Source organism: Nerophis ophidion, linkage group LG02 (assembly GCF_033978795.1).
Source record: "Nerophis ophidion isolate RoL-2023_Sa linkage group LG02, RoL_Noph_v1.0, whole genome shotgun sequence".
NCBI lineage: Eukaryota > Metazoa > Chordata > Actinopteri > Syngnathiformes > Syngnathidae > Nerophis > Nerophis ophidion.
The window spans coordinates 25885113-25908376 of record NC_084612.1 but is presented as its reverse complement, the minus strand read 5'-3'; the positions used below and the strand labels follow the sequence as shown (position 1 = coordinate 25908376).

The window sequence follows — 23264 nt, the reverse complement described above, 5'->3', positions numbered from 1 at the left end:
ATTCAAACCAAAAACATGTAAAATATGCTTCAATTGTGTTGTTGTAGTAAAGCAATATTTGAATTGCGCTATAGCGAGTTGTTGTCTTAATACTAATGTACTCTCTGCTGTAGCGTGATTTCAGCTACATTTCTATTCACGTCAACAAAGCACATTGTTGGTTATGCTACTACACATTCAAGCTAGCTTAGCGGTCTCTTGCTTGGTATTTATAAATGGTTGATTTATGTGGGTTAGGTGAGGTAAAGTGTTGTACCTGACCAGTTTCGGCTACCTTGCTTCTGTAGCCTTCATCAGCTTGGTGTTGCGTGTGCTTACCTACTCTTCCAGTACTGTAGTGATAATGATACTTGTAAGGAATGTAGTATATTTGTCGCTAAGGAGGCAAGAACTAGTAACTTAAAGGAGCGGCGCCATGCTGTGTATGGACATACTTCAATTAGCTACCCCAGCTAGCCCTCTGCCGACGGAGGAACCAAAAGTGAATAGGTACAGACGACACATGGACTACATGTTTTAGATCAGGCGTAGGAAACCTATGGCTCTAGAGCCAGATGTGGCTTTTTTGATGACTACATCTGGCTTTTTTGATTGATTGATTGATACTTTTATTAGTAGATTGCACAGTTCAGTACATATTCCGTACAATTGACCACTAAATGGTAACACCCGAATAAGTTTTCCAACTTGTTTAAGTCGGGGTCCACGTTAATCAATTCATGGTACAAAAATATACTCTTTTCGCAATAATACAATCATCACACAGGTTAATCATCATAGTATGTACATTGAATTATTTACATTATTTACAATCCGGGGGGCGGGATGAGGACCTTTGGTTGATATCAGTACTTCAGTCATTAACAATTTCATCAACAGAGAAATGGACATTGAAACAGCGTAGGTCTTACTTAGTAGGATATGTACAGCCAGCAGAGAACATAGTGAGTTCAGATAGCATAAGAACAAGTACAGTATATACATTAGAAGTACATTTGATTATTTACATTTTTTCAGATAAATCTTAGCTGACATTGCTTAACACGATAAGTAATGAATAATTCCGCTGGTGGTAATCCCGATGTTAAAATATAAAACATTCTCATGCATTTTAATCCATCCATCCGTTTCCACCGCACCTGTTCAAGAAATAACAATGTTATCAAAAAGAATTAGAGACTTATTGTACTCTAAAAATGTTGGTCTTACTTAAAGAATGCACGCATTTAGTTGTATTCAGTGTTAAAAAATATGCTATGGCTCTCACGGAAACACATTTTAAAGTATTTGGGTTTCTTGGCTCTTTCAGCCAAAAAGGTTCCCGACCCCTGTTTTAGATGGTCATAGCTGTTTACGTCGGGAAAATGCATTCTCCACGGAAAGGTCGTCTTTTTTTCGTCCTAACTTATCTTTCCCATTGTTTTTAAACTGCATTAGAATTGAGGGGATAACATCACATTGCTGCGATGAGGTGGCGACTTATCCAGGGTGTACCCCGCCTTCCGCCTGATTATAGCTGAGATAAGCGCCAGCGCCCGCCGCGACCCTAAAAGGGAATAAGCGGTAGAAAATGGATGGATGGATGGACATCACATTGCAAGTAATTACCTTTTACAGTCAACCCATTGATGTTTCCAAATATCAGCAATTGATGTTGCAGTATAATAAAGGAATCTGCGTATTTTTGCTTATCTCCACATTTAGTTGGTCATTTAAAGGCCTACTGAAACCCACTACTACCGACCACACAGTCTGATAGTTTATATATCAATGATGAAATATTAACATTGCAACACATGCCAATACGGCCTTTTTAGTTTACTAAATTGCAATTTTAAATTTCCCGCGAAGTATCCTGTTGAAAACATCGCGGAATGATGACGCGTATGATGACGCATGCGCGTGACGTCACCGGTTGTAGCAGACATGTTCTTCCAGCACCGATCACGGCTAAAAGTAGTCTGTTTTTATCGCATATTTACACAGTGTTCTGGACATCTGTGTTGCTGAATCTTTTGCAATTTGTTCAATTAATAATGGAGACTACAAAGAAGGAAGATGTTGGTGGTCAGCGATATATTGCAGCTGGCTGTAGCAACACAAACACAGCCGGTGTTTCTTTGTTTGTTGTGGAGCTTTAATATGGAACAGAGCGGTCAAGCGAACATGGTTCTCTACCACATGTCAACCGGCAGGTTTCGGTGAGAAAATTGTGGTAATAAGTCGGCTCTTACCGTAAACATGAGCGAAGCTTGTGTCGTTCCTCCTGCAGCTGTCAAAGAGGCAGCTGTGACTTTCTTGGCTCCTCCATGGCTTCCCTCAGAGACACTGGCGGTCACCACACCACTCTGACTTTTAAGTACGACAGTACAATCTCACTACAACACTAGTAACACAATAAGCAGATAAGGGATTTTCCAGAATTATCCTAGTAAATGTGTCTAATAACATCTGAATTGCTCCCACTGTCCTAGCCTTTTTTTTTCTTATAGTCCTTCACGCTCACTATCGTCATCCACAAATCTTTCATCCTCGCTCAAATTAATGGGGAAATTGTCGCTTTCTCCGTCCGAATCATTCTAGCTGCTGGTGGCCATGATTGTAAACAAAGTGAGGATGTGAGGAGCTCTACAAGCAGTGACGTCACGCGCACATCGTCTGCTACTTCCGGTACAGGCAGGGTTTTTTTATTAGCGACCAAAAGTTGCGAACTTTATCGCCGATGTTCTCTACTAAATCATTTCAGCAAAAATATGGCAATATCGCAAAATGATCAAGTATGACACATAGAATGGACCTGCTATCCCCGTTTAAATAAGAAAATCTCATTTCAGTAGACCTTTAACATTTCATAGAACCCGTTTGATTCAGCCTTTTATTGGTGGTCACTGACCTCAATGTCTGCATTAAATCAAATCTGACCTAATGTGTCCTGACTTGACGGCATTGATTAAATAAATGACCCATGAATGAAAGCGACCAAATGTGTAACAGTAGACGACTACACACTTGCACGCACACATTCATACGTATTCATCAAGAAAAAAGACAGGAGTGATTAGACACCTAATGGGTTACGCCTGTGTGCAGTCAAGCATGGCTAGGATTTAAACAAAATGATTATCTTCTTGATACCGCTGAATCCAAAGACCGACAAACACAGAGACACCTCGTCTTCTCAATGTACTTCAGTTTCACCAAAAAATGAACAAGCGACCCATGTTTTAAATGTATTGTCACATACAATTAAAGGTTATTTCGAGTTTTCCTCCTGTCTTTTATTCTGTATTAGTTACCCCTACTCGCTGTCTCTTGTGTTTCTTGTGACGTCCGGCCAGGAACGAGAAGACGAGGCACATCTGTGGCAGCTTAATAATCGGCACCACTCTGAAGACTGACAAACAAGCATTCTGAGCATTCACATTACAGTGTACACGGAGGTCTTTTAACATGACCACTACGGTGGTGCAAGCTCAGTGTAAAGAAAGGACGGCAGGCAAGACACCGAGAGGTACTTTTTCATTTGAAAACAGCCTCGTCTCATCAAAACAGAGCCATTAGAAGCCCAGAAGACCAACAACACGCCTCCGGCCTTCACAATAAAAGTGCTCCATGCTATATTTTGTCAGACCACGCAAATAAAATAAGGTTCTTAGAAAACAAGCAAGTTTTTTTTGCACATTAACACTGTTTTGGGGATGACGAAGTTGGGAGAGTGGCTGTGCCAGCAATCTGAGGGTTATTGGTTCAATACCGACCTTCTACCATCCTAGTCACGTTCGTTGTGTCCTTGGGCAAGAAACTTCACCCTTGCTCCTGATGGGTCCTGGTGAGCGCCTTGCATGGCAGCTCCCGCCGTCAGTGTGTGAATGTGTGTGTGAATGTGGAAATAGTGTCAAAGTGCTTTGTGCTCCTTAAAAAGGGGTAGAAAAGCACTATACAAGTAAAACCCATTTACCATTTTGTATTACCGTATTTCCTTGAATTGCCACAGGGCATATAGTATGCGCCTGCCTTGAATTACTGCAGGTCAAACTCGTTTCCCAAAATAATTAGCGCATGCTTAATATTACCGCCTGGTCAAACTCGTGACATCACGAGTGACACTTCCCCTGTCATCATTTTCAAAATGGAGGAGGCTGATTTCAATACCGGTAATTTGAAATCGCGTAAAGGGAAGAAGATAAAGAGCTACTCAGTAGGATTTAAGGTCCAAGCTTACATCACACTCAAATTTTCACTGCACACATTTGGTAAGTGCCGGCGTGAGAAGAGGTTTTAAAATAATTAGCGCATGCTTACTTTTACCGCATGCCTTTGGTAAGTGCAGGAGTGAGAAGAGGCAATTCAAGGAAATACGGTACTTCTGTTTTTACGGCGGTAATTATGACAATTTATTTTAGATTTTATTTCTCAATGTTGAAAATATTTCTTAATGATCAATTTAGTCATGTCATTCAAGAATTTGAAAATGTGATCAACTTGCATTAAAAAAAATATGTAAAAATAGTTTTTAAAGAGAATTAGTCTATTTTACCAGTTTTATTACAGTTGGGTCGCATAGTGATGCATGTATCGTTTCCCCAAGTTCCAGACAGACGTCCGGAAGCAATGTGCACGTAGGAAAAGTATGTATTCTTCATAAATGAGGCAAGAATATAAATAAACAGAAAAGTGTGCCAATTGCACGGGAAGCTAAGGCAAAGCGAACGGAAAAGTTTAGCATAGAAAACACGAACAAGAAGCAAGAATCATCAAACGTAGCTGTTGCGTGAAGCAAACAAAACAGCCAGCCCAAGTGTGGCAATTGGCAGGAATAAATAGCTCTCTGATTAGTGCCCGGGAGCAGGTGAGAGTCCCGACCACTAATCAGAGAAAGGTGAAATAATCAGCGCCCATGGCAACCAAGAAACACAAACGCGGGTGCCGAAAAACAGAACTAAGGGAGTCCTATAAATAAAGAAAACATGATCCAGGCAGCGGATCGTCACAAGTTTGGGCATCAGTAACGATTTGGCTCTAATATCGTTTAAAATGTAAAAAACAAAAAAACATTCCCAACTTAAAATGCAATGAATGTATAATTATATTTATGTGTTTGTTTGTTAAAAAAGTAATTAATGCTTATAATTCAAAATTATAATTATATTACAACCAAAATTTACAAACCTCTCATTGTAAAAACGTTTTAATTACGCAATCCAAGGCCCTGATAAAAATATGCAATATTGTGCTAACCTTGTCTCAATGTACGAAGATTTCATTTATTCAATGTGTGCCTCATATTGCAGTCATTTTGTTTCTGGTGTCACAGCCATTGTTGGCGGGCTCATCACACTCCGGTACTTAACGTCGGCACTTAACGTTGGCTCAGCAGTGCTCTCGTTAACTACTGTGGTAGTTGCTACAGTAGGGAAGGGATTCATATGGCCATTTGTGGGTGGATCTGCCGTGAGAGGAAGGGGGTGGGGGATCGATCATTTTACAATGAACTCTGCTGAAATATATGGAAAGCGCCACACTACATAGCAACAGATGCTGTGGTCCAAGTTGAAATTGCCACAAAACACCTTTTATGATATTTAACACTACTGCCATTTGGTGGCTATAGTGGCTAGTTCGCCCCCCTAATTTGTCATGTTTCATGTGACAGGTAAACTGTGATGAACGGAGCCATACAAATCCCCTTCCAAATGTATTTTGTGTGTTCTTTAGCTTTAAATACGGCATTTTTCTAGATTTGCTAGTTGAATATGTGTCCAAGAAAGCAATGCACAATGGATTTGAGACATTCAGGAAGAGAAATCGCATCTACTGCGTTGCATGACACTGCTTCTTGCCCCTCTTCTCTTCCTTTTGTTGAACGCCAAAACGATTTATCAACAAGTTAAAGTGGATTTAATTTTCTTTATTCTTAATCATTGCAGTGACATTCATGTAAATGGGGAACTGCACTTTTTTAAAAACATTTCCTATCATTCACAATCCCTATGTTCGACAAGAGAATATGTTTTTTTTCTAATTCTAATTCGTAAAATACGGCAAGTACAAGGTGGGTAACAATGCAGCTAATGGGATTACTCTATTGTACCCTTAAAGCCATTAAAAACTGCCAACAATACTCTATTTACAATTTTCATTTTTAATCTTGTGACCTGAATATTAACCAATTGTTAGCGATATTGTTATTAATAAGTGCTAGCGCGATATTAATAAGTGCAAACCTGGACAAACTGTGTTGTGTGTGAATGTACGTGTGTGTGCGTGTGTTTGTGTGTGTGTGCATGCGTGTGTGCGTGCGTGTTTGCAGGGGGGATTGACAGGGCCCCACATCTGCGGTCCCTTCCAAAGTTTCTCGTTGTCCCCATTGGGTTGAGTTTTTGCTTGACCTGATGTGGGATATGAGCTGAGGATGTTGTTGAGACGTGTGCCTTTGAGAAAATTGTGATTAAGGTCTGTATTGGTAAGTTTTAAGTGATTGATTGATAAAGTTGTTAGTTTGTTTTGGCTTTGTTATTAAATATAAAGTTTATCCATCATTCCCTTGTTATGATGTTTGATTTATAGTACTGTCTCACACACTTAATATTCTGTTTAAAGGGGGACACACCAACTAAAATTAGGTCTTTTTTCGATTTCTTAGTCATGTTTACCCTATTTATCATAAGAAAATTTGCTTCAAAATACTGCACAAAGTATTTTATTTATGAACCCTGTTCAAGAACCAATGCTCGAAATTTTAGGTTCTACGATATTATAATGATCTAAAATAGAGCAATTTGATGGTAAGAAATCCTATTAAGTGATTTGGTTATTTTAAAACCAAGCCAATATTTGGGTAATACAGCACCAGACCATTGGCAAAAATGGTCAGTGTTCTATTTTAATTCAAGCAGAATGAGAAAACAGACCAACAACCAATAAATCAGTTCTACTTAATGACGATCTAAACTTTAACTTGATAATCGACACAAAGACGGAACAAAAAGAAAGCCCAATTCAATAATACTATTTGTCTTGGTTTTAGCACGTTATTAATGTAACACGTCGTGTGGAATAATAGTCTGTTTAAGAAGAAAGTGAGTACAGGGGAAAATTAAATTCATAGGTAAAAAGAGAGGGCCACAGAATGGTTGTTCATCCTAATATATGCCCATTTTTCTCCCTGTGAATACATTATCTCATCCGGCCCTTTTAATAATGTCTCAATAACAGTCAAAATCCAAAATACCTTTTCTTCTGGGCAACACACCGTGTTTACCAATCACTTACTTAATCATCTGGCTTAAAGTCCAAGGTAATTTATCACACAATAGCATTATGAGAATAAAAAAAAAACACATTAGGTAACCCTTATATTTTAAAAACAAAAACTGGTAGGAGCAAAACCTGGTTGTCAGTTTATATATTCTACTTCTAAACGAATTAACATTACACTCAGATGGGACTAAAATGCATGGCAACCAGTCTTAGACAACTGAAAAAAACAATTGTGATACTAAGTCCTAAAACAGCACTGGAAGATAAACAAAAAGTTCTGTAGAACCTACTAGAAGAAAACCAGCAACCGCACTAAACAATTTTTAACTGCTGACGCCTCTTCTAAGCGCAAATGGAAACAAAAAAAATATACATTTTTGTTATGATGCGCACCAGAACCAAATGGATACTTGCTCTGCACATGTGACACCTATCTAAAAAGTCTCATGGCTATATCAATGCTGTGTGTTTTTTATAAACCTGCTTACTTTTAACCATTGTACTGTAGTAACACATTCACAAACTAGCAAGTGGATATAAAACAATACTATAACGTGTGTCTCTTCATTTCTATGCTGGACTGAAATAACTATTAGAGGGTGGAATTGGAATTGATGAAATATGATATACTGTAAGCAAAATGAAAAATAGATAGAGTATCTGGTCTGTTTTGTTGTATTAAATGCCAATTGATCTTCTAGACCTAGAGCCATCTATCAAGTCACGGTGGGACATTCCAGATTACTTTGTGGATGCTGCTCATTGAGCCACAGCTCCATCAAGGCAAGAAAGGCGGTAATTTCTTCATCCTGAGAATAATTTGATGGGCAGGTGTGCATCCACTTTGTTTTGAAGGTTGATGGAAAGGAGGAAAATATGCAGATTACATTCTTTTTTAAGCCTCAAACCTCTGTTAATTTTATCTCATATCTATCGGGTGTGTTGTTCACCTCCTGCCCCCCACAGAAAAACCCATTTGAGGTAGTCATTTTTTATTCCGTAAACATTCTCGGGGTTGTCTATCCTCACAAGGTTCTCTTACAAATACAGCAAGCGAGTCTTTTATCTTAAGCTCATGCTCGGCAATCAGTAGTAAATTACAGACATGGTAGTACGCTGTGTGCACATGCTGCTGCTTTGTCAACATCAATCAATCAGCATCCATGCACAATTAAATCAATTGAATCAAACCTAACACAACACATTCCTAATGACAGCACACAGCCCACATATTCAAATGCCAATCAAGTCATAAATAGACAATGATATTCAAACAACTCTGCTGACGATTGCTATGTTTTGGTGTTGTGGATGAGTAAAATATGTATTTAATTGCCTGTGAGGGTCTTTTTTTTGGGGGGGGGGGGTATATTTTTATCCCAGCAGTGGTCATTAACTATCTCCTCCCTCCTATTTGACTTTGTTAGTGTGTCTCCTTGTGTATATGTCACCGATGACATTCTGTAAATGTCAGCAGCTGTGGTACTGTAGCTAATCATCTGTTGTTAGAAGTACACTCCTAATCCGTTGGTGTGCCGAGATAATTGATTGACATAACAACTTGTGTCAATCATAACCGGGTCTACTTAAATAGACATACCTTGATTTTTATAAGCCCAAAAACATTTTCAAGAAAAATATGTCTTGGTTTTATTATGATTAAACACACACTGGTAACTCAATGTCTATGATTTAATTTTTTATTGAGTATGGCTGCAAAGTAAACCACCAGAGAGATGAATAAAGTTGTAGCATACGGTTGGAGTACAATCAAAGAGAACCTTCGAGTCCATGTTTTCAGAATGTCACTGAAGGCAACCCATTGCCAAGGTAAGTCCAGCTAAACTCAAGGGTAATACAGATCTTACTGTCTTGTAGAAAGCAAAGCAGTCTCGCGCGTTTGTGTGATTGCATCACTTGATGTCACAGCCGTTGTCCATGAGCTGAATAATTTAACAAGAAAGCCGTATTTGGATAATAAGGTGAAAAACACGATTGAATTCAACAGAGAAGTCTAGGCAAAGTACTGAACTGGTATTCATAAGGTTCTCCTCGTCTGCTCTTCAAACCACCTGTTGTGTCTAGTATAAAAGGTACAAATTAAATCAAGTATTCATTTATCCAGGTAATTTTTCTGCATGTAAAATTGTAGATAGTCTACATCAAATGTATTTTCTGTTAACATTTAAAAGTTTGTAATTAATAAAACATGTACAAACTTATCTTCAAGGCTTGTGCACAGAGGATTGAGTCTCTTCAATAAGCAATACAGCTCACGCAATCTACTTAGCGTTTTTGTCTTCATATATATCCAGATACTACAATATCTACTGATTATCAGAACAGCCACAATTATGGGAGAAAGTGATGCAAATATAATCATTTAGCACTGTCAATGTGATTTATCAAGCCTAAATGTGTTTGTGGATGCTGTTTTTGCCCCTGTACCTTAACAGTTGTACATAGATGGCTGTGTCATTGTGGCAAAGTCATCTCTACAAAAACAAAGGGCGCAGAGTGAATCCTGTGACTGTGTACGTGTAACTGTCAGAAATTACAATAGTAGAGACATATCATCGATTCAGCAATGACATTTTTGAGCTCCTGGATGACTTAAGGGCTGAACTGAAGCCAGCCGACACCACAACAAATCAATGTATCTCCTGTACAGTGGCGGGCTGTTCATTTCCCACCTAGGCCTTCAGTGATGCCCTGCTTGGTCTGACTTTAATAAATACCTCTCATAATACCATAATGTATGTCACCACAAGACCACGGCTGGAGAAATCCTATACGGAAACACATTTTCGCACTCCTGGGCCTTGAATCACCTCAATAGTGTATAAAACGGGCTATTTGTCAGCGTATTTAAAAATCAATAAACCCACAACAGCAATGGAAATATTCCTAAAAACATATTAAACGTCAAACAAGTAAAGAAATAAAATAGTTAGTTTCACAATTTGCAGCACCCATCGGAAGCCGTAAGTCAGGAAGTGGCGTAACAATCTCTTACCGGCTGGGACAGGTTGGCTAGCTCGAGTGTCGGCCGACCTCGCCTTACGAGATCTAGCTTCTCTTGAAATGTTCGTCTTGAAAATGGCCTTGCAAGTTATATCTGCAACCTAAACAACGTTTTGCTCTCCTTTGGCCATTGTGGGTTAAAAAAGCGAGTATATATAAAATTTCTCTGTTAGCCGAGTTTGGCTCCGATGCGTCTCGACTGATCAGCCAAGCACTTTCGCTTTTGCAACTCACAACTTGTGATTGGGTATGTACTTGTGACTCACAAGTGAGCATCCAATATACAATTATTTGTTTTATTTGTATGACCATCCGCAAACAAAAATCCATAAATTTTAAATATATAAGCCGCAGGATTTAGAGTATCGGAAAAAGGTAGCGGCACATAGTCCAGAATTTACGGTATTGTTATATATTTAGGGAAAGTAAATTAAAAATAAAATGAACTTATATCAATATTTATGATCACGATTTATGTTAGACCGGCAGAGAAGGCCTTGCTGGGTCTGGAGGCCCACCATCTCTCCTGGCAGAAAAAAAAATACTAATTACAACACTACATGTCTTTGTGCGGCAGTTATTGTCTCATCTCCCACAGTGTATCTTCGGCGTGCTAGAAAGTTTGTTTGACCTAGAGAAGCGCTTGTATGTTGCCCATTAATGGTGGTACATATTAGAGTTGTCTACTGTATGTTCATTATAAGCATTATGAGCATTTAGAGGTACATTAGTGTCTCCATGGTAACAGCTGGTAGTACACCCAAACATTTCATTTGAATAGCGCGGTCTGGAACACTTTTGCATCTGTTATATATCAATATATATATCAATTGTGCACACAGTCTTAGAAGATCACGGACTAATTGTATGTGCATTTCATTTTTTGGTTTAAAACACGCTATTTAGCACTTATTATTTGGATCAGAGTGGATCAGGCCCTCGATGTCTAAATGATTAACTACACTAAATGATTGTTCCTCGAAATTACCATATCTACGATAAGTATTTTCACCCTATTTAGACAAAAGAATTGTGTGTAGTTTTTACCACATGTGAATCAAGAAAATGTCTCATACCCATCAATAGAAATATTGCCAGTCTGTCAGTAATGTAATCCAAAACATAATTACCCAGATTTTCATGAAGCATCCAGGATGTACATTTGCATGTAATAAGGGAGTGGACTACTTGTGTTGGTGCAGAGTGCAGTGAAGGGATGCCTGCTTAATTATATTTACCTATTCTGAGACGCCATACTCCATCATAGCCTCCATAGATGGATAGACTCAATTTGTGTCCATCATCAGCAAAAACATCTCTATTTACTTCTCCAGTGAACCATTCTTGCATGGAAATGCCGCCTTTACTCTTTTACAGCCCACGTTTCTTGTATAAGGTAGATAGCTGAGGAAATAGCCCCACTTTTCCTCCTCTATACTTCCACCTTATAATAATTATTTTTTTTAACTTTACTTTTTAAAATGAGCGCCGTGACATTTTACTCTCATTTTGTTTCCCCACTTTTTACTTACACTATGTTCAAATATTACAATTCAGGACAATGAGTGGACTAAGCAGGGGGGGAGCAGAAGTAGCATGTGTGAAGAGTAAAACCCCGGCATAAGAAAACGAGCCGAATACATTGTAGTGGTGACATTTTTGCCTACGAATGGGGACCGAGGACAGCAGAGATGAACTAGGATATGTGATCAGACATGAAGAGAAGATAATAGCACCAGGGAAACAATGGAGAGACTTGAGACGTCATACCGCAGGTCTATGAATAATTCATTTAGATACAACAATGACTCAACAACAAAGCTGCTGCCTTCACAAAAAAGGGGAGGTGTGGTGACCTTGAGCACAGCAATAGAGAACCAGACTGAAGCCCACACAGCCTCTGTTCAACTGTCTGTGCACATGTGTCTGCAGTACAGTTCATCTATTCGTAAATGCATCAACATTTCTTTAAAACTATCATTTTGCTATATACGTAAGGTATTGTCTACTGATTGTTTTTTATATTTTTCTTGTGAAAATATGGACTCAAGTCGCAATATCAGATTCATTTGCTTAAATATGTCCATGCATGTTATATTGATTATAATACCTGTGGGTGTGGGGCTATTTTAATGTTGTAAAAAAGGCTAAATGTACATTTAATGACATAGTTTTGTGTTATTTTTAGTTATTAATGTCAGTATTTCAGCTTTTTATTTTTAATTTGTGCATTTTTCTCTATTCCATTTCTGTGTTTTATTTGTGTGTTTGCCAAATGTATACGTATGTATTTATACATATATATATATATATATACATATATATATATATATATATATATATATATATATATGTTAGGAGTGTGGGGAAAAATTGATTCGAATACGAATCGAATCGTTTATGATGTGCGATTCAGAATCTATTCAAATTTTTTAAAAATCGATTTTTTTTTAATTTAAAAAATAAATATATATATATATTTTTTTTTTTTCTTTTAATCAATCCAGCAAACCACTAAACAGCAATACCATAACAATGCAATCCAATTCCAAAACCAAACCTGACCCAGCAACACTCAGAGCTGCAATAAACAGAGCAATTGAGAGGAGACACAAACACGACACAGAACAAACCAAAAGTAGTGAAACAAAAATGAATATTATCAACAACAGTATCAATATTAGTCATAATTTCAGCATAGCAGTGATTAAAAATCCCTCATTGACATTAGCATTTTTTTCGATTCGATTCGATTCTCGATTCAAAAACGATATTAAAATATCGTTTTTGAATCGAGAATCGAATCGAATCGAAAAAAATCGATATATTATTGAATCATGACCCCAAGAATACATATTATATGTATATACCGTATTTTTCGTAGTATAAGTTGCACCTGCCGAAAATGCATAATAAAGAAGGAAAAAACATATAAAAGTCGCACTGGACTATAAGTCGCATTTTTTGGGGAAATTAATTTGATAAAACCTAACACCAAGAATAGACGTTTGAAAAGCAATTTAAAATAATTAAAGAATAGTGAACATTACGGATTTTTATTTATTTTTGTCATGAAAAAGGGAGTTTTTTTGGGGTTTGTGAACTAATTGTAAGTGTATAGTGTGTTTCTTATGTTGATTTAATAAAACATTTAAATAAGAATAAAAAATTATTCTGCGGCCCGGTGGTTGGGGACCACTGATCTACAGAACTGGAGCCCATTTACACGCATAGACAGTGTGAAACAATTAATGTAAAACTATATTAACACTTAATTACATGTTTTTTGTCTTTTTTGTCCATGATTATTTCAAAACCAATATGGTTAACATTATGAACGGACAAGAAATGTCATCTCCGGATTTTCCTGCTTTTCCATCTCCACTTCCATTGACACAATATCCTTAGTTTCGTCATGCCTTTTAAGGAAAACATTAGTAAAAGACAATGCAAGATATACCGTAGTTTCCGGACAATAAGCCACTACGTGCGGGTCATTCCTGGATTTTTCATTGCAGACGGCCATAATAAAAATTGTTTAAAAAAAAAAAAAAACACATGCACATGCACTGAGAAGGTGTGGTTTTTTTTGTGTTATGGTGCCATTTTTTTGACAAGTTTACTTACTTCAGGTGTTCCATTTAGTGATTTGAAGTTACTGGAAGTAAAGTGCCGTTCAGTTTTCTAGCTGTACATAGCATTTTTACTCGTATGGATTCTTTATTCATCACTCCAAGCAACATTTGTAAGTTTTACAGTATAACTAAAACTGTTTATACTTACTAAACCATCCCATGTGTGATGTCTGTAGGAATGTTTTCATGCATATTTGTATGAGCTATTGTAATGTAAAGACGCTACCGTTGTTAGCATTAGCTAATATGCTAAGACGTATACAAGTGTCTATGTCAGGGGTCACCAACGCAGTGCCCGCGGGCACCAGGTAGCCCGTAACGACCAGATGAGTAGCCCACTGGCCTGTTCTAAAAATAGCTCAACATAGCAGCACTTACCAGTGAGCTGCCTCTATGTTTTAAATGTTTTTATTTACCAGCAAGCTGGTCTCGCTATGCTCGACATTTTTAATTTTGAACGAGACAAAACTCAAATAGAATTTGAAAATCCAAGAAAATATTTTAAAGACTTGGTCTTCACTTGTTTAAATAAATTAATTTTTTTTTTTTTACTTTGCTTCTTGTAACGTTCAGAAAGACAATTTTTGAGAAAAAAATCCAACCTTAAAAATGATTGTAGGATTTTTAAACACATATACCTTTTTACCTTTTAAATTCCTTCCTCTTCTTTCCTGACAATTTAAATCAATTTTCAAGTACTTTTTTTTTTGTGTAAAGAATAATAAATACATTTTAATTTAATTCTTCATTTTAGCTTCTGTTTTTTTGACGAATAATATTTGCGAAATATTTCTTCAAACTTATTATGATTAAAAATTCCCCAAAAATATTCTGGCAAATCTAGAAAATCTGTAGAATCAAATTTAAATCTTATTTCAAAGTCTTTTTAATTTATTTTGAAAGTTTTGTTCTGGAAAATCTAGAAAAAATAATGATTTGTCTTTGTTAGAATTATAGCTTGGTCCAATTTGTTATATATTTTAACAAAGTGCAGATTGGATTTTAACCTATGTAAAACATGTCATCAAAATTATAAAATTAATCTTAATCAGGAAAAATTACTGATGATTTTCCATAAATTCTTTTTTAAATTTTTTCAAAAAGATTCGAATTAGCTAGTTTTTCTCTTCAATTTTTTTGGTTGAATTTTGAATTTTAAAGAGTCGAAATTGAAGATAAACTATGTTTCAAAATTACATTTTCATTTTTTTCGTGTTTTCTCCTCTTTTAAACCGTTCAATTAAGTGCTTTTTTTCATCATTTATTCTCTACAAAAAACCTTCCGTAAAGGAAAAAAAATGTACAACGGAATGACATACAGAAATACCCATTTTTTTTAATATATAGATTTATTAATTAAAGGTAAATAGAGCAAATTGGCTATTTTTGGCAATTTATTTAAGTGTGTATCAAACTGGTAGCCCTTCGCATGAATCAGTACCCAAGAAGTAGCTCTTGGTTTCCAAAAGGTTGGTGACCCCTGCTCTATGTGTCAGAGTTATTTGATGACGAACCCCAAAATGCAGAGATGGAGGCAGGCATGGAATGAGAAAACATGATTTAATTAAATACTAAGACAAAAACAAAACTAAAAGGGTACAAACACAAAGCGCGCACGAGGCGGATAATTAAACAAAAGGAGCTAGCCTGGGAGCTAGAAAATAACAAACAGGAGCTTAGCGTGGAAGCTAGCGGGTAGCGAACAGGCAAACAGAATTCGTACTTGTATAATGAAAAATAAAACAGAAGCAGGGAACAAAAAAGAGTAAGCTACAAACATCAACTGTATATAGCTTACCGCTACGCTGCAAAGACAAGGTACGACACGACAGGAGCGATAACACATCACAAGAGCGACTAAAGGGTGACATCGACAAGACAATAAACGATCCGCTATGCGGATCGTGACACTATGTACTATTATTAACTTACTAAGGCACTCTTTTGTTTCTTATTGTTTCATTTTCACAAATTCCTCAGTAAACTTACCAAGATGTCACTGTGACTTCTGTTTTATTTGAGCAGCCGTTTTTCCGCCGTGTTACAGACACCGTTTGTCCTGTGCAGATAATATTAGAAAAAAATATATTTTATTTTTATTTTTCCTAAAATTTGATGGGTGCAGCTAAAAAATACAATAATTGTATTTTCTTTTTCTCTGCTTTCTTTGTTTTTCCGCAGGTTCTGACTGTCCTCTCGAGTGTACTCCTGATTTTCAGGATTGCATATTGGCTCGAGTCTTTTCCACTTATTTTCCATTCAATCTCTGACCATAACCCTTCTTCAAAATCGGAATCATTCAAAATAATAACTGCAAATAACACTCCTTTTGATTGGTCTTTCCATTTTGCATGAGTGAATTTAACATTAGGTCAATATTTTTCTCGTATTTCTATCATTTAGAAATTAATGCAAGCTGACCCCTTCTTTAGTTGTATTGCTACAACCTGCAACAATGCATCTGGCAGACATATGTTATAATTCCTTCAAATTCTGCACAAAAAAAATACCATGATACAGGATGAAGATGCTACCAAAACCCAAACTACGTAATATAAAATGGCCTCCAGTATCCTGTAGATGACGTGAGCAGGCTGATGCAGGCCCGCCTACGTTTTGGAGCTAAAAGTGGGCGTTCCAAAATGTGCTGAAACTGGTTAGAAAACTAACCGTAAATCACCACTGAGTATTTTTGGGGGAATTTTATCATTAATAATTTTTTGGTCTAGAACTATAAAATAAATACTAAGGTTGTCATTATTAGAGGGGCTATTAAAACCAAGTCCACCAATCAATCCCAATGCTACTGAGAATGGAGCAGATAGTGGACCATGTGACTCACTCCCAATAGGTGTTCTGTCAAATATTGCACGAGTTCTTTTGTGGTCTTTCGTGCAAGAATGTAAAAAAAAAGCCTGGTGGCTGCACCTCACTTTCCTGTCAACTAAGAAGGAGATCCTTCTTGACACCCCAATAACACCCCGGGATGTCTTTGGCACAGCTGTCATGTTGATGCAAAGAAGTGTCTGGACAAAAAGAGAAGGATGATCAAACCCTAAAGATGTGTTCACCAAGAAAGTCATCCATCATCTTCTCTTCAGTCTGATTCCAAACTTTGGCCCAAGTTGTGACATATCCACCCCTGAACCACCAGCACCCATACACGGGCTTTCTCGGTCACGGATCTTCCTAGGCAGTCTTTCCTCTTTTTCGTCGCCCTTGTCAAGGGTGTGTGGTGTAAGACGACAAGAATGCAGTGATTTTAAGTGCAGACGAACAAGGAGGCAGCGTGCAGGACAAAAAGGGTATTTAATGATTAAACGAACAAAAAGCGGGAGCAACGGGGAAGTGCTCTGACTGGGTAGACTATAAAGAAAACAAAACAAAATGCTGCAACACAGCAAAAACACTTACAACGAATGTGAAGCAGACGGCGTCCATAAAATATGTGCTTACTTGATCTCACCATGGAAAGAATAATCAACAGTGACCAGTGAATAATGTCTCGACGACCAATTGGCGTCTCAAACTCAACTTATATAGTGCTAATTACCAACAAAAAACAGATGACGTATTGTGAAAAGTGATCAAAGGCTGGCGTAAAGCTGCTGCAGGAAAGGACAAAACAGGAAGTGAAAAACCACAAAATAAGAGCGCAAGACAGGAACTAAAAACTACAAACAGAGACATACCAAAGTTAATGTTAAAGTACCAGTGATTGTCACACACACACTAAGTGTGGCATTTGACCCATTCCCTTGTTCACCCCCTGGGAGGTGAGGGGAGCAGTGGGCAGCAGCGGTGGCCACACCCGGGAATAATTTTTGGTGATTCCACCCCCAATTCCAACCCTTAATGCTGAGCGCCAAGCAGGGAGGTAATGGGTCCCATTTTTATAGTGTTTGGTATGACTCGGCCAGGGTTTTAACTCACAACCTGCCGATCTCAAGGCGGACACTCCAACCCAGGGGTAGGGAACCTATGGCTCTAGAGCCAGATGTGGCTCTTTTGATGACTGCACCTGGCTCTCAGATAAATCTTAGCTGACATTGCTCAACACGGTAAATTATGAATAATTCCGCTGGTAATTACAGTGTCAAAAATAACGTTCAAAATATAAAACATTGTCATGCATTTTAATCCATCTATCCGGTTTCTACCGCACCTGTTCAAGAAGTCGCATTCATGGTAAGAAGTATTTTATTTATTGTTGGTTACCTTCAGAATAACAATGTTATTAAAAAGAATAAGAGACTTACTACACTCTAAAAATCAATCATCAATCAATCAATCAATCAATCAATCAATCAATCAATGTTTATTTATATAGCCCTAAATCACAAATGTCTCAAAGGACTGTACAAACCATTACGACTATGACATCCTCGGAAGAACCCACATAATAAAAATGTTGGTCTTACTTAAAAATGCACGCATTTAGTTGTATTCAGTCTTTAAAAAAATATTATATGGCTCTCATGGAAATACTTTTTAAAATATTTGGCTTGTATGGCTCTCTCAGCCAAAAAGGTTCCCGACCCCTGCTCTAACCACTAGGCCGCTGAGTAGGTTAGAGTTAACAAACTCAGGATGAAGCTTGAACAGATACAACAGATCATGACAGTCCTCTCTATTTCAAAAAATATAAAAAAATATCAAAATGCATTTTGGTATCGGCCCCGGTACCAAACTATTGGTGTCGGGACAACGCTGATACACATACAAGTCTACAAAAAACACTACATCCATTAAAACTAGAGCTAATGTTCTCAGTTGTATAGAGCATTAAATTGATTGATTGATTGAAACTTTTATTCGTAGATTGCACAGTACAGAACATATTCCGTACAATTGACCACTAAATGGTAACACCCAAATAAAAGTTTTTCAACTTGTCCACATTAATCAATTCATGGGGATAACAATGGCAATGGCGTGATTGGACTGATGCCCTTTTAACCTAAGGAGGAAGAAAGCCAGACCAAGGCAAACTGGATACTATTTGAAGAAGTAATGTGGTTAATGAGAAGATCTCATTAACATCCCAATACAACCCAACACAGAACAGAAAGAGAATTTAAAGACAAAAATACTGTAAATCAGTGGTTCTCAAATGGGGGTACGCGTACCCCTGGGGGTACTTGAAGGTATGCCAAGGAGTACGTGAGATTTTTTAAAAGTATTCTAAAAATAGCATCAATTCAAAAATCCTTTATAAATATATTTATTGAATAATACTTCAACAAAATATGAATGAGAGTTCATAAACTGTGATAAGTAATGCAACAATGCAATATTCAGTGTTGACAGCTGGATTTTTTGTGGACATGTTCCATAAATATGGATTTTAAAGATTTGTTTTTTTGTGAAGAAATTTTTTGAATTAAGTTCATGAATCCAGATGGATCTCTATTACAATCCCCAAAGAGGGCACTTTAAGTTGTTGATTACTTCTATGTGTAGAAATCTTTATTTATAATTGAATCACTTGTTTATTTTTTCAAGTCTTTAATTATTTTTATACCTTTTTTTCAAATAGTTCAAGAAAGACCACTACAAATGAGGAATATTTTGCAATGTTATACAATTTAATAAATCAGAAACTGATGACATAGTGCTGTATTTTACTTCTTTATCTCTTTTTTTTAAACCAAAAATGCTTTGCTGTGATTAGGGGGTACTTGAATTAAAAAAATGTTCACAGGGGGTACATCACTGAAAAAAGATTGAGAACCACTGGTCTAAATGTATAAGGAGAGAACAGCCTCTTACTAATGCTGATACATTGATGATTAAAAGGTTCTAAAACCAGAAAAGATTGGGATGACACTTACCTTTGCAGAGTCCAATGTAGTGATGACCCAAACACAGTGAGCATTGTTCTCATATTGAACAGGATAGTTGGGAGATGTTATGATCCCTCTGGGGCCCCGTAGGTTGCTCCCACAGGTACGTGCTACATTGGAAGATAAAAAATAGACAAGGTTTTACTACTATTCATATTGTAATCCAGAAATAGAAACAATGATATATCAAGTGGAAAAAGGACTTCTGTGATTTAAACTTGGACGCAAAACGTTGGACTATTTGCATTCAAATTATTTGTGAAAAAAGATTCAGACCTGTCAGTCAAAACACTTTATCAGATGTTATTCAAATGTAATTAAAAGCTTTAACAAATCTAAGACTTCAATTACGCCAGCAGGGGACGTTAAAATAATATCTAAAAGCTCGACATGTATCCATGAAAATAGGAAAAATCTGTCGGTGGTTGGTGACGAAGCAGCTATGGAAAAATACCATGGAAGTTCGCTCTCTAAAATAATTGCTGTACATTATTGTTACATTACTTCCCAAACTACTGTATAATATTTGTAGAAGTGTGTGTTTCTCTTTTGCTCCCTGTTAAAATGTTGGTGTTTTGGGGGTGGGGGAACAAGCACCAAATAGATTGATTTGAAAATAATTTCACTGGGTGATGTTGACTTACTACAAGTGTTTTCAGTTCAGAGCTCTGTAACGAAGCCAATTAAGCACAAAAGTTTAGGTAATACTGTACTTTATCTAGCAAGTAGCCTATTACTTTGAAAATAGGAAAAACATATTTCAGAGTTTACACATACAGAATAAAGCAGACCTGGGCAAAACACTGCCCATTAAGATTTTTAATCTGGCGTGCAGGATATTTCCCAATTATTCCTTTTAGAATTATAACATCGAAACGTTAGCCACAATTATGATGTGCAGTGCTGTTTTCAAATTACAGTATGTCTTGAACTGTATAAAGTATTCCAATGACTGGAACTTGCGGCTTTGAGTGTTATACAAGTTATTACAGTAATCCACTTCACAGCCACTCAAGGCAAAAGAGGCACCAACATGTGTGGGCAGTTTATTTAGAGAGCTGCCAGCCCGAGACATGGGTGTCAGGGACAGACGCAGAAGCAGATTTTTCCGACAAAGTTTGCAGCAAAATTATATCATATCAGATGTGTTTTTCACCCTTTGTGTTCATATTTCAATGTTTTTATTGCATTTTTGTTAAGTTTTGCTTAATTGTACAAGATGTTGAATGAAGAATCGGTCTGAGAAGTAAGAGGAGAGCGACTTTTACATGTTGCTAATTTTCAGCCTTATATCATTTATAGTTGATATTGTAAATCCCACATTTTTTACTGTAATGTATAATTTAGGTGTCTCATTCAGTAAAAAAAAAAAAAAAAGTAAAATTCCGATCTTTTTTTTTAGGTGGTTTGTCATTAATTTTTCAGCATTTAAACAGACATTATTGGGAGTTTTTGTATTAGTGTTCCTAAAAAAAGGGACCCAAGGACATACTATAAAAGAGGGATACGTCGAGGATGAATGAGCACTACCGGACACATTATTTTCCCAAACAAATGTTTCTTCTACTCACAATCACAAAATCTGACATACAATTTTGTCCCTGATATTATTTTGCGTTTATCAGCGATTCCTTTTTATTGGCCAATTCTGTGACTCCGTCTGCAGTTACGTGAACGCGATAATCATGCCTTACCTGTTTTATTGAGGTTAGACATTTTTAAAAAGGCATACGAGCACTGTATCATATTAGAAAGTAGCAACCATGGTGACATCCCAAATTTGTAGTAGACATGCTCTTTTTTCAGTCATTCGCTGATCTGTTTCACCGTCACAAGCTCTGGAATTTGCATGCATTTTGTGCAGCCAATTAATCTTTTTTTTTTAATCATTTTATTTTCAGAATCGTAAGAAGCCATAATCGAAATGGAAATTGGATTCACTGTCCAGCCTAATACATTTACGTAGATATATATATATATATATATATATATATATATATATATATATACATATATACACACACATGTATGTATAGATATAGTACATGTATGTATGTGTATATGAATATACATACATACATACATACACACATATATATATATATATATATATACACATGTATGTATAGATACAGTACATGTATGTATGTGTATATGAATATACATACATACATACATACACACACACACACACACATATATATATATATATATATATATATATATATATATATATATACTATATATATATATATATATATATATATATATATATATATATATATATATATATATATATATATATATATATATATATATATATATATACAAACCCCGTTTCCATATGAGTTGGGAAATTGTGTTAGATGTAAATATAAACAGAATACAATTATTTGAAAATCCTTTTCAACCCATATTCAGTTGAATATGCTACAACAACAACATATTTGATGTTCAAACTGATAAACATTTTTTTTGGGGGGAAATAATCATTAACTTTAGAATTTGATGCCAGCAACACGTGACAAAGAAGTTGGTAAAGGTGGTAATAAATACTGATAAAGTTGAAGAATGCTCATCAAACACTTATTTGGAACATCCCACAGGTGTGCAGGCTAATTGGAAACAGGTGGGTGCCATGATTGGGTATAAAAACAGCTTCCCAAAAAATGCTCAGTCTTTCACAAGAAAGGACGGGGCGAGGTACACTCCTTTGTCCACAACTGTGTGAGCAAATAGTCAAACAGTTTAAGAACAACGTTTCTTAAAGTGCAATTGCAAGAAACTTAGGGATTTCAACATCTATGGTCCATAATATCATCAAAAGGTTCAGAGAGTCTGGAGAAATCACTCCACGTAAGCGGCATGGCCGGAAACCAACATTGAATGACCGTGACCTTCGATCCCTCAGACAGAACTGTATCAAAAACCGACATCAATCTCTGAAGGATATCACCACATTGGCTCAGAAACACTTTAGAAAACCACTGTCACTAAATACAGTTCTTCGCTACATCTTTAAGTGCAAGTAAAAGCTCTGCTATGCAAAGCGAAAGCAATTTATCAACAACGCCCAGAAAAGCCGCCGGCTTCTATGGGACAAAGATCATCTAAGATTGACTGATGGAAAGTGGAAAAGTGTTCTGTGGTCTGATGAGTCCACATTTCAAATTGTTTTTGGAAACTGCGGACATTTGTGTCCTATTAAACAAAGAGGAAAAGAACCATCTGGATTGTTATAGGTGCAAAGTTCAAAAGCCAGCATCTGTGATGGTATGGGGGTGCATTATTGCCCAAAACATGGGTAACTTACACATCTGCGAAGGCACTATTAATGCTGAAAGGTACATACAGGTTTTGGAGCAACATATACTGCCATTCAAGCAACGTTATCATGAACGCCCCTGCTTATTTCAGCAAGACAATGCTACACCACGTGTTACAACAGCGTGGCTTCATAGTAAAATAGTGCGGGTACTAGACTGGCCTGCCTGTAGTC

General features: G+C 36.7%; 1 protein-coding gene across 1 annotated transcript in view; it reads right to left on the bottom strand.

Moving 5' to 3' along the window:
- Nucleotides 1-23264, bottom strand: part of LOC133538691 (CUB and sushi domain-containing protein 1-like) — a 1135806-nt gene that overhangs the window by 382331 nt on the left and 730211 nt on the right. Inside the window, exon 10 of the mRNA XM_061880405.1 lies at nt 19754-19875. Within this exon, the coding sequence (XP_061736389.1) occupies nt 19754-19875 (122 nt within the window). The remainder of the gene's footprint in view (nt 1-19753; nt 19876-23264) is intronic.